The sequence below is a fragment of the Lepidothrix coronata genome, unplaced genomic scaffold (genome assembly GCF_001604755.1).
Source record: "Lepidothrix coronata isolate B3197 unplaced genomic scaffold, Lepidothrix_coronata-1.0 Scaffold97, whole genome shotgun sequence".
Lineage (NCBI taxonomy): Eukaryota > Metazoa > Chordata > Aves > Passeriformes > Pipridae > Lepidothrix > Lepidothrix coronata.
Window position 1 is genome coordinate 2,267,197 of NW_016690277.1, and position 13,298 is coordinate 2,280,494.

Genomic DNA, 13,298 nt, shown 5'->3' on the forward strand with positions numbered 1-13,298 from the left:
GAATCAGGAATCTTTAAAATGCTCATCATCAGTCTAGTTTTCACATTCATCTGTGGTTTCAGCCATATATTAAAAACTGTTTAAAGATCAAGATATATTGATACATTTTGATCGCTTTCCTTGTTGTCCAACATTAGGCAGCTTCTCAACTCGTTTGTTTTTCCACCATCTGTTGGGATGTTTCTTGGTCACGCCCCAATGGCTTGTAACATTCCATAGCTAGAAAACAGTAGTTTTCTGTTATGAATCCAAACAAGTTAACAAAATACTCACCAGCCAAACAAGGAATAGACTGATGCTACCAAATAACTCTCACAGTCCTACCCGCTGAGCACTTTTTTCCTGTATTTCTGGATTTTTTTTTTCCTAACTTCAAGGTTTTTTCCCTGTTCATTCCCTATGCTGTTTAGTCCTTCAGGGGGGCTGATTGAGGAGAAGAATATCCAAAATGAAGGAGTAAATATTAAACTATTAAATACTCATTCCTAAAAAGGAATGTAGGAAAAGAGCACTTGGCAATTTCAAATACCTTCAATCAAAATGATACTTTATCAGACATGGAACCAGTTATATGGTATGAATTCCAGTTTATACTTTTGATAAGACAGGATATGCTGGCTCTATTTAAATATGATTAGGCTTATTGCCCTTCATCTCAATACCTTGTCCTTTTCTCTAAGGATTCCTGTATTATGCAAACAAACAGCGAAGGAATTAAACATTTAAAAAAGGAAGACTGAATATTTGTAATGGAAGATTTATCATCTTTGGTTCGCAAAATACATAAAACAAACCACGTGTTAGGAAATACACTTACGCACTACATAATGCCATTCTTCTTTTGAGATGGAAACTGCCCACACCATTCACAGAAATATTTGAGCTGAAAACATTTGAGGTCACTTAAACATCTGGACTTATCTTGCCACAAAAATCTACCTACTCTCTGGTTTCTGAAAAGTTGCAAGCATGCAAGCAGAAGAATTGAGGATGCTTCCTGAAAATAAATGCTGTTCATAAAATAGAGAAAAATGCTTTTTTCCTTGTTGATGTCATGGTTAAATACATTAATATGTTTCAATGATTAAAGCTTTTACATGAGATTCCTATAATCTTGTATGTATGAATTCACAGGTGCTGTCAACAAATTAATTATAAGATAACACTACTGTGGTATGGTCTGCATTTCACTTTCATATTTTTCTCCTTTATAAAGTATGTAATTTCACTATAAATCTGTCAAATCCAACTACAAATTTCCACTAGCTTCCTCTCAGTTGTGAGTACCTCCAAAAAAACTTTTGATGGCTCCTTGAATGGCTCTTAACAGAAGTTAAATTCTGACACCTTCTAAAAATGCTACATTAGTAGATTTCATTATAAAATCCCCATATTCACAAATATACACAAATATGAGATTGGCAGGATACCTGCACATCCTGTAACTGAGAAGGCAGAGATGGAGAATTGTGACTGGTTTTCCACATGACATGGAAGAGAAGCAGAGAGAAGGCATTTATCTGAAAGGAACTTTGCAGAACAACGTGTGTGTCACAGTGTTATGTATATATAGATCTACTAACTATTCAGTATCACTCCTTTGTTAATCATTTGCACACTGAAAATTTGTTTTCCCCTTAATTTCTTCAGTTTTCAAGTGCATAGCTTTATAGGAACAGCCTTAAAAAATATGCCAAAATTATTCAAATTATAACAAAGATTATTGGGTTTCACTCTGCAAGTCCTTAAGCGGAGGTGGACGTGTAGCACAGGATATCATTATTTCTAACTGCTACTTTAGCTATTAAATATCATTTCTAAAATGTATAAAGGAGCTATGGGAACCCTAATACTCTGTTACATTGGCACAGTGAATTAAAAAAACTCTAGAACTGTGCAAAATGTTCCCCAGACACCATTCACTGCCAAGCTGAGTTGTCAAACAATTCCCAGCTGAGCCACCTTGCTGTACCCACCTCAGCAGCACCACTGGAACTTCTGAAGAGAGACAATTTATGGAAATATGGATGGCAAGACTAAACCCTTCGGAGTAACTAATTTTTTTCCTTCTCTACCTTTGTTCAGCCACCTTGTTTTTTTCTACTCCTTCCCCGATGATCAGTGTCATATTTTCCATTCTCTGCACCAGATTTTGTAATTCCAGTGGCAAAGATACCTCACCTTAAAAAGATTTATCCTGCAGACTGCGGTTTTGTAATACAGCTGTAGTGATTAACCAAGCCATATGGATCTCAGTGGGTATTTTCAGTGCTCACTCTGCAATTTTTGATTTTCCAAATGGAATGTGTAATGTGTAGATTCCTATCATTACTCTAAACAGATAAAACATCTGCTCAATGTGTTTTATAGACTGAAAAAGAAAAAAAAAAAGTAAATAATTTAAAACTATATATGGAAGCCACATATAAAAATAGTGGAAGGTTTACAAAGTGTGTAACTGCTTGTACAAACCAGGGTTACAGAGGCATCTGTAGCTGGTTCCAACACTGCGACAAATGCCATGTGCACATGGATTCAGGGCACAGAAGTCAATTAGCTGAGCACATGTAGGTCCTGTAAACCCAGGACTACAACTGCAGGAGAAGGCAAGTCTGTCTGCATAACAGGTCCCATTGTTCTGGCAGGGAGATGATGCACAAGGGTCTATTTTGTCTTCACAAGAGGTTCCTAAAAACCCTAAAAGAGATAAATGGTTTTGATGAGTAAGCATTTTGGTATGCATACAATTTTAATAACTAAAGCATGTTAGAAGTAAGCCATTGATATATCTATACTCCTAATCTTAAATTCTGTGAAAATTATGAAAATTAAGAAAACACAGACTTCCTGGATAATAAACTCTAATTTTGTCCACTAAAGATGCTTCAGGTAAAATCATACTATGATATGTTTAAGGCAATGAATTGCAAAAATATTTGCTGAAACTGATAGTGCTTATCTGCCTTCTGAGTGGACCTGACTGGAAAAGCAGAAGAGATTTTCTAAAGATCAGGAGCTGACTAGCCTGGAGATGAAAGAAAAGCCAAAACTGACCTTTTTTCATATCTCTTAACATATACATTAATTATAGCAACCTCTTAAACAGAACGTGGGTTTACTTAAGCATCAATAATTTAAAAGTCTTTTCTAAGAACAATCTTATCATTAGCAGGAGACACAATAATTTATTGAAGAAACACCAGACAAAAAATAGACATAAGGAAAAAGATATTCTTGCACGGGAGGTTTTCTAAAATCAGATGTAGGGAAGAACAAATTGCAGTACATTAACTACAGTTTGTGTCTATACATACACACACATCATATATGTAGTAACACAATGCATGGTTATTGCATCCAAAAGCAAGTCAGAATAGTACCTTTCCAAATAAAAATCAAACTGTCCTTTCCATTCAGTTCTAATTTTTTTTTTGCTGAGTAGTTGGTCCATTTGTACAGACCCATCATTTTTCAGGCTTACAGTTCCCTGGATTATTTTACACTCTAGAACAGCTATTAACCTTACAATGGAATATTAAACAAAGGGGAGTAACCCACACAGAGCATACTACAGGGATCTACTCACACAATTAGCGAGACTTAGATTATTGTAACTAAGAAAATATGGGAAGGCCACAACTCCTGTGTGAGTTCCAGACAAAACTAGGATGTTCTTGGCCACTGTTGGCAGCAGGATTTTAGGGGCATCTTCAAAATATTAGCTCCTGGACAAGTGACTTAAAAGGTCATGTTTCCCTCATATGTCCATAAGTCTCACATCAGAGCTATGAAATGAAAAACATGGAAAAAGTAATCTAATTAACAAAAACAAACAAAACAACAACAACAAAAAAAACCCAGGAAATTTAAAAAAAAAAAAAAAGAAAGAAAGAAAGAAAAGAAACAACATACAGATTGAAATTCAACAGTTTAGTCATACATAACTCAGCAACAGATCAGGAAAGAAAAGCAAGTCTGGCAGGGCACAGGTGAAGAACAGGCAAGGCAAGACCCTTCTGCCCTCTCCAGGCAGGATTTTGCTATCCCATGGCTCTAATTGCTTCATGGGCTTTGTGAGGACCACCTGCTCACCAGTGCTGAACAGACAGAGCTTAAAAACAAATACCGGGAAAAAATCCCCAGATACTGGAATCCTGTCTCAGAGGTCCCTCCCGTCAATAATAACTAAGCACCAGAAACTGCGGAGAACAGAAACCCTGAGATCAAGGATCTAATTCCAGGATCTAATTTGTTTCACTGACAAATTAAAAAAAAAAAAAAAAAAAAGCCTGTTATCATAAAATCTTGGTCAGATTTAAAAGAACCTGCAAGAGCTTTTAAGTATTACCAAGAGGAGGTCAGCCAATGAGTCCAGTGAAATCTCTATATTAACTCTGAAACCACATTGAAAAGGATCAAGGAGATCTGAGGTCACCCAAAGACATTAATGCTGCTTCACTACAACCTTTGCAGTAATCTTCCCCACAAAGAGGAGCTTACTGGCAGATGGCTAATGTTTCAAGTGACAAAGCACTTCAAGAACATATGCAGGTTTAAAATACACCAAAACATGTTGCCCTTGTGCTATCTTTGACTGCACTGTGAAATGTGTTTAGTTGATTCTGGAAGTTTAAATCTTTAGTATGAGTTAAATACCTGAAAATGCTCAAAGCAGCAAATCTGGAAATCTATTATTTTGGCATTTACGAATGTAGATTTAAATCCATATCAGTACAACTGTTGAAAATAAATAATGCAAGGAATAACTTTAAAAATAAAATTCAGAGGTGTATTGATTGAAAACAGAATCAAATACTGGAGGAAAAAAAATCGGTATTGTTTACCTGCAGATAATTATCCCCTGAACTGCTCTTCAACCCAACTCTGCACCTAGGTCATTGTTGGTGTAACAGGGACATGACTGAAATGCAAGCACTACTGGTAATTTGAGAGATCTGAATACAAAATATAAAAGGAATAATGCAGAAGGTAAAGCGGAAAGGCAATACTGGAAAATACTTATAATTCTAAAAACCAGAATACAATGTTGGTGCTTACATGGGTCAGGCCATTGGGCTCGTTGTCAAGAAGAATAACAGTATTGAGTCAGGTGATACGCTTTATAAATTGCAACAGACCTCCAGGGCAATGATTGAAAGCAAATCAGAAAATGTTTTCAGAGACAGAAAAGCTCCCCATAAAAGCCAGATTTCTCATCATGGTGGGATTTTAATTACTTCGCTATTGAAAGCAAAAGAGCCATGTGCAAGTCAAGGAAGTTAAGCATTTTCTGAACAGATTGCAGAAAAACTAACTTGTATGAATGTTGTGTTACACCCAATTCCGAGCGTTAGAAAAACGTGAAAAATTAAGTCTATGAATTGCCAGCACTTGGGATTACAAAGCCTTTAACTGTGAAGTACAGGGATAAGGAGTAAAAGAAATACAGGCAATTTATTTTCCCTATAGAAATTTGTCTTGTGAGGAAATAGAAATTGATGATATTTCACCAGAATTCTGTTAAGACAAAAAAGATACTGATCAGATGGATCACGAAGTCATTAAAATGTAGCTGTAAGATTTTGATTGAAAATCACCCTTGCTAAGTCTTTATGGATGAAGATGAATAGAGGCTAAATCCATTCAAGCACTAACTAGAAGTCTATTTAGAATAAGAGCAATTTGGGAAGGTGCCAGGTAAAAACATTAGATTAGCAGAGAGTACCAGAAACTAAACAGCCATAAAAAATTTTAATTAACAACAAAATGTTCTTCAGGTAAATTAAACTCTCTTGTGGTAATATGAAGAATTCGGCATTCTAATCACCAGTAACCTTGGGAAATCTTCCATATGCATCAGCTGTGTGACCCACTTTCCCAGAATCCAGATAGTAAATAGGTTTATTCTATGTAAACCTAAAGAAGTTGGAATCACATCTGCAAGATGTACTAGAGGAAAAGGCTTTTACATGAACAATGAAGGACAGAAAAAAGTGAAGACCTTGCAATTTAAAACTATTCTAAATCTAGGCAAATAACTTCTGTTCTCTCAGTCAGTTACAATCCATGGTGACAATGTGCATTTTCTAGATGCTATTGCAAATCAACACGTATGAATCACAACTTAGCATCTTCTATCACTGTCAAACACTTTTTTTAAACCACAGAATCTGTAAGAAGAGCATTCATAAATTTGTTGCTTTCCAGTATTTTCAGAAATAGCTGCAGATATTTCAGGACACTTTTGCTCAGTGTGTTGCCAGCAGTAGTTACCTGCAGCTAGTCAAATCAAACTGTCAACAGTAAAATAAAATCAATCCTGAAATGTGAATTTCAAGTAATCTGTATGTTAAACTCTTAATCTCAAGCATTGTTTTCTCTCTGTCTTCTTCTAGGGTATGTCTCTGAAATCAATTATTGCTGAGGATCATTTTTCAAAAATATATTACCTTGAAGGAAAATATTTCTGCCCCTTCTGTCAGAGCAGGTGACCTCCACATACAGCAAGTAGCAACAGCCTAAGAAGCCAAGCTCGTTTCCTGTGGCTGGCCAGCTGAATTCATGCCACTTTAAACAAAGATTAATATCTTCCTATAACACTGGATGCAGTTCATCTTTACTCATTATCAGGACATTAAACTTGCATGGAACAGAAACAAAAGTATATTTTTTTAATATAACTGATCTGCACTTTGCTCATCATTGTCTGGTTTTGTTCAAAACCATAGTCCACTACCAATTTATTTTAGTATTATCTTATGAGTAAAATTGACAAAAGCTCTCCAAATGTTTAAGAAACATAAAACAAATATATACAACTACCAAGTCTTTTATGCTATCTAATTTTACAAAATTTGTATGTGGAAGTAACACGTTTCCCCCACACAAAATGAGGCAATTTCCATATAGGTTTTTTTTCATTTTTAACAAAGATTTCCATGAATTTGGTAACTACATAAGCAAGAATAACTAGTTTCTACATTGCTGAAACATGTTTATCAATTTAATAACATTTGGCTATTCATTCAATGTAATGACATTTGCTTATTCCAAGCAGGGGTTTTTTTACGTTTCCAATATTTTTTTTTATATATTTAATTCCACTTCAGGGTACTTTGGAAATACACATAACTTCTCAGTGACATAAAGAAAATGGAGCAACCAAACTTACAAATTGATAATGAGTACACTAATCAACTCAAATAAAATTTATTAATGTTGCTGTCAATACAGTAGTATGTTATATATTACAAGAAGGGGAAGAAAATCAGGGGATTTATGGAATAATTCTGAACACAAATTTCAAATATTCGTATTCAGGTTGACATGTTTACTATGTGTAGGTTTTTAGAATGTCTAGAAATTCCTTTGCATGATCATTTGAATGTAATATTTGCTAAATGTATGTTTATTAACATGAAACTTTTGAGAAGACAATCAAAGATCCCCACCCCATTTTAAGCACAAGATCCCAAATATACTTTTCAAATTAGTGTCAAAAATTTTAAACAAATTCTTTGGTCCTTAGTATTCCTTAAGCTACTTCTCTATAAATTTGAGTGTAAAATCCAATTTGCTCTTTAGTACAGGTGACTCAACAACTTCAGGTAACAGTTTATTTTCTGACATATTCTGAACATAAAACCTACAATGCATCCCACAGAAAACGAAATCTGCAAGCATAATGAGATTTTCTTTACTAAAGGACTCTTAAGGCAGCAAAATTTTCTAAAGAATAATCACGAATTGTTCACATCTGAGATAAGCTGCTTTTTCAGTACCTCAGATCTCACCTTCCATCAGTTATCACATCCTTCTTTCATGAACCAGAGATTTCATTTGTAAAAGAAATGCACAATCTCGAGATCATTCCTCATTGTTTCCATCTCATTCCTTTATCTGTCATCTTCTTCTTTTCCCTTTGTGATACTTTCCATATTTTCTTATCCTTTTCTGCCTAACCACATTATATCTCCAGTCTGTAGTTCTTACACATACATAAGCTCCTTGGCCACCTTTCTGCAGAGTGCTGAATTAGCACTACATAAAGAAAAGCCTTTTCTCAACAAGCAATTACTATTAAGCACAGCAGGAGAATAGCAGCAGGGCAAGAGACCTTCAATTAGAAAACTAGGGCGTTGGTAGGGGGTTTTTAATGGAAAATTTGAAGACATGCTAAAAATAGCAAATGTACAAGTTACTGCTTCTGCAATTTTCAATTAACTATCCTTTGTTGTATTTACAAAAATTACCAATTTTCTTCAAAACCCAAACAAAATCTCTCAAAATACGCCTCTGTGAGAGGATAACACCTGAAAAGTGTAAGAAGGATCAAGGGACAGTCAGTACTAAATGTAGGTAATATATTTTGCTACATCAACTCTGTCCTTGCACAAAATATCTGAATTCTTGAGCTCATTGGCGTTAGCAGACCTCCCAGAACAAAATGGAAAAGCAACACCTTTTTACTTAATATGCCCAGTAGGCCACTCCAGAGCAATAGCCCAGGCCCTGCAGACAGGCTGTGTCTGCACCAACACTTCCCTCTTCGTGGTGACGACATGGGTAGGAAGCACAGCTGTGTGACTTCATGGGAAGCATTCACTCTTGGAACCAACTGCAATTATTAGGGAGAATCTTTGGGATTGCTGTTGAGTTATCGCAGGCTGACACAAGAAGAGCACCATGCAAACAAGATGTCATTTGTTCCCACAAACCTAAGAATGATTTTTTCATGTCCAAGGAACTAAGAATCAGACACTGAGTACATAAAACTATTCTTCCTAAGGGAAATAATCCCGGAGAGTCCAGAAAGTGATTCCTGAAACACTCTATCCCCTCCAGAGGCTTTCTCTACATTGGTAAATAAAGCACATCAATGCACAAAACCTGATTTCAACAGGAGTTATGAGTGTATTTCGGTAAAAGTTTTGGAAATTATACTGGGAGACTAGAACTGGTGACTCTACACAGGAAGTTTCAGGAAGATGGTTGAAAAAACATTTGCCTATCAACAAAGCCTAGGAGCAGAGAAGTACTTTTTGAAGATGTTAAGGAATTGTTTCAGCTCTTTCTTTCCTCTGGAAGGGTCAAAAATCACACTGTGTCTTTAAGGAAAGTCCAGAAACCATTGAAAACCTCAAGGTTCCTGGCAGAACAGGGGCACAGGCTTGTAACACATAATAAGAACAGAAGTACCAACAAACAAAAAGACCAGACTACTGAAAAAATGATACCACTGTGCCCCAAAGGAAAAAGAGCAAAGCATGCAACCTGAACATTAAGATAGTACAATAACTGCCAAAATAAGCCTACTTAAAGCAGAGCACTCAAGAGAAACAATTGGAAACTCATCAATCACAAATATGGATCAGTGGAAAAGAAAGGAGCAGAATATAGATATTCAAAGAGCAAAACAGGTGACAAGGTTGAGGAATCAAATAGCTTAACACAGAGAGAGCCAAACACGAGCAAATAGAGAAAAGGAATGCAAGTGACTTGGTTCTTCTGCAGCAAAAAAGCTGCTACCAGTGGGAATGCTGCACATCAAGCACTGGCACATCAAGTAACCTCTCCATCAGTGTCCTGGGGGCGGGAGGTTTTCCTCCCCTGTGCTCCAGGTCTCCCCCACAGCACAGAGGCCCAGCACGGGGCCCTTGGCACAGCCAGCAGGTGCATTTACAGGAGCAGCATTGCCACCAGCAGTGCCAGAGCTGGCGGGCCAAGCGGAGCTGGCAGCCTCCCCACTCCCCTGACAGACTAATTGCCCCTGGCACGAGCTCCCTGAGCCGGAGAGCAGCCACAGCCCCCCACAGTGACTGAGGCACAAATGCCATTTAGCAGGCGCTGGGAGCAGGGCAGCGCATCCCAGCCACAGACCCACAGCTCAGCCATGGCCCAGGATGGGGAACGTGGCCATCCAGGGATCTCAGCCCCCCAGTAACCCCAACCCATGGCCAGCGTTACAAATGGTGATAGGAGAGAAGTCAAGACATGGTCAGCACATTCACTCATAGCTCAGCAGCAGCAAGCAACTGAAGTATGCCACACACAGAAACAAATAGGGCTGATTTAAAGCAACCAAAAATCCCAATAGCTTTTCTTCCTGACATTTATCATTGGAAAGATCATTTCCTGCACAGCATCCTTAAAGGCTCTTGAACAGATCTCCTATGGAAAATGCAAGCAAATTATTCACCAAGCCTAACACCTAATATTTTTCTTGCTGAATTCTGCTACTAGTTATAACAGAAACAATTTTCGAAATTCTACCAAATAAAAGATCTGCACTGCTGTCAAGATGTCAGTGTGTTTCAATACAGCTGTTAAGTGCTAAAGCATGGTACTTGAGAAAAGCAAGGAATTAGTCTAAAAAAATCACAAATAATCTTCATTATTAAGCAAGCAGATGTTACTGGAGAAGTTATCAAAGACTCGCACCCCTAGAGCGAGGATAAGGTGCTGGTAGAACAAAAACAACATCCACAGATCAAGTAAGGACAGAAATATAATTAATTCAAAGCTCTAATCTTAATTACAAATAACTAATAGAAGGCTTCATAATTGAAAGCTTCCACTCATGATAATTTTTTAATACGCAGTTTAGACATCTGTCATTGCAGTCAGCTCAGGTTACAAAAGCACACACCGGCATTGGGGTGTCCTCATTTCACACAGTTATATTTACAGAGTTTACCAGTGACACTCAAAGAAAGGAATATGTCCAAACTGGAAGGAGAAGGAATTAAAATATTGGGGGATTGAAATAATTCCTTTAGTTTTGAGTTATTACTCTTACACATATTTTAGCCAGCTGGCCCATATGCAGAAATGTGCAAAGGCTACAAGGGAGGCATCTTTTTCTCACACATTTAGTGGACAATATAAAAATAAGATCACATCCTAAGTCTCCTCAAATTCACCTTTCTCACAGTGCTGGAGCCTGATTTCTATCGAAGAATGAAAGAACATATACGTTGAAACAGCCCCTGCCACACTTCCTATCCTATTGCTGACTGTACAATCATTTCTCATCTGGATATTTTTTTCTGCTTACAATTATGGGCTAAGGCACAATTTAAAAAATATTTTAATACGTGTATCAATATAACTGAAAATTTAGACTGAGCACACACCACAAAACACCAGTTTGTATGAGGTACTAAACAGGTGCTTGCTGTTTACCTTCTGGGCATTGACAAGTGAATCCATGGATGTTGGATGAGCAGGTACCTCCATTTTGGCATGGCTGCTGGATGCAATGATCAATCTCTGACTGGCACAGCTCTCCAGTGTAACCTACAAAATACACACAATATTCAGAAAACAGAGCAAAAGTGAGGGTTTACCACAAAATGTATTACTAGTCATCCAAACGGTAACAATACTTTTCTTCACTAAAATTAACCAAATAAGCAATAGAATACAGGACAGTCTTCTAATTCTTTATAAAAATGAGATTTCTAATTAAAATGTATTCTTCACTGGAGAAACATAAATAAGTAGCACAAAGCTGGAGGTTATATCAACTGTATTTTAATTACAGCAATATTCTGACAGCACTAATACAATGGAGGTAGGTGCTCAATCCTCATCAGCACCCACATAACCAAAAAAATAAGTAATTTTGGAAAGATTTTCAAATGCATCTTGAATCTCAAGTCAATAATCTTTATCAAGACTTTAAAAGAACTTGACACTATGAATTATTTGTGCATATGCTGAATGACTGTCATTTGCTTCTGCTTCTGGGCTTCAAAAAGAGTGTTTATTTTAAGTGGGAGCTGTGAAGAGTTGCTCAGCACAGTTGCAAACTCCTCCAAATAAGCTCCTATAAGTTCACAAGCTACAGATTGTGTGTACTGTACTATTTGACCATAAGTCTGCTTTGTTCCATATGTCTGATGTCTGTAACACATCCCCAGAAAATGAACAAACTTAAAAATACAGTCTAAATTATTATACACTCCATACTTTAATTCCTTAACAAATACCACACATTCCCCTTTTCTAACTTTTATTTACTTCCAAGAAACTCTCATGAATGCATGACCGAAGAAGAAACTAAATGCTACACACAGACATTATTTTTTTTAAAGTAATCCTACATAAAATTGTAAATATCTTCCATAACAAGCACGTTTAACTCAAGATCTGTTGTTAAAGACTAGTAAGCTATGACCAGGTGACACTGTTAGTACACTGCTAGAAACAGGTATAGAAGACAAAGACCCCAAGGTGAGAAAGAGGACATGCTTGGACTAGGATATTGCTGATGCAGGGGGAAAAAGGAAAAAGAAGAGAAACTAAACCAAACAACAGGGGGGGAATCTTTTTTTTTTTAATAATTATTTTTAATACAATCAAAATTTAATTTTATGTGTCTTTTGGGCAGGTTAATACCCATACCTGTTCAAACCTATTGCTATCACCATAAAATAGCTTCCAACACATTGTTGTATTTGGAGTTGCTGGAGCACTGCTACAGAACTCTTCCACTTTTATATGCTATAGAGAGCTGAATTACAAACCCATTCTCTGCAATGCAAAACCTGAAGAAAGAAGCTCCGTTGTGTGTTGTCGTATGATTCAATGAAATCACCTAAACTGGAGAAAAATAATGAGGCTGAAAGCCAGAACTCTGGTCTCACAAGGCAGGTCCTCTGGACCAGGTTGAGGCATTTGGAGGGCACTTTCCAGTTTCACTCTGGAAAACTAGTGATTTTCTGCAATTTCAATTGATCTCCAACACTGAAGTACTACAGAAGACTACATCCACGAATTTCTTTCATCTGTAGGCTTCATAGTTTTCCAGGTTCTCACATTCAGCTAATTATTTTTGTCAATCATAACACAGTATTGAATATGCTTAACTCATATAAATTTTTTTCCATCTTTGAATGTTACCAAGCTTGTGAAGGTTAAAAATTACCCTGGAATACAGGTATCCAAAAGAACACGGCACAGAAAGGCAGCACAGACTGTGCTGCTCTGAAGCTTCCTACAAGAATCTGTCTTCCTGTGATTGCCACTACAGCTGGCAGGAAAACTCATCAGAGATAATATTTTATGACAGATTTGCAAAAAGAAAGACGTCCTATCTTATCATTATCTATGGGGCATGTTTTGTCCATCTGAAAGACAATATGATTCAGGAATATCATAGCAAATATGTCACAAGGGCTAGAAATGCAGAGGTGCTGAGCAATCACCAGGGGGGGACAGGGGGAAGGCAGTTTTCTGGTGAGATACAAATAAAGAATCCTTACACCTCTGCATTTTCTGCTGATATTTAACTT

The 13,298-nt window shown here is 36.9% G+C and overlaps 1 protein-coding gene across 1 annotated transcript in view; it reads right to left on the minus strand.

Annotated features, from left to right (window-relative positions):
• DNER (delta/notch like EGF repeat containing) overlaps nucleotides 1–13,298 on the minus strand; it is a 119,478-nt gene that overhangs the window by 24,078 nt on the left and 82,102 nt on the right. Inside the window, exons 7-8 of the mRNA XM_017822288.1 lie at nucleotides 11,185–11,298; nucleotides 2,473–2,697 (exon numbers count right to left, since the gene is read on the minus strand). Coding sequence (XP_017677777.1) covers nucleotides 2,473–2,697; nucleotides 11,185–11,298 — 339 coding nt within the window. The remainder of the gene's footprint in view (nucleotides 1–2,472; nucleotides 2,698–11,184; nucleotides 11,299–13,298) is intronic.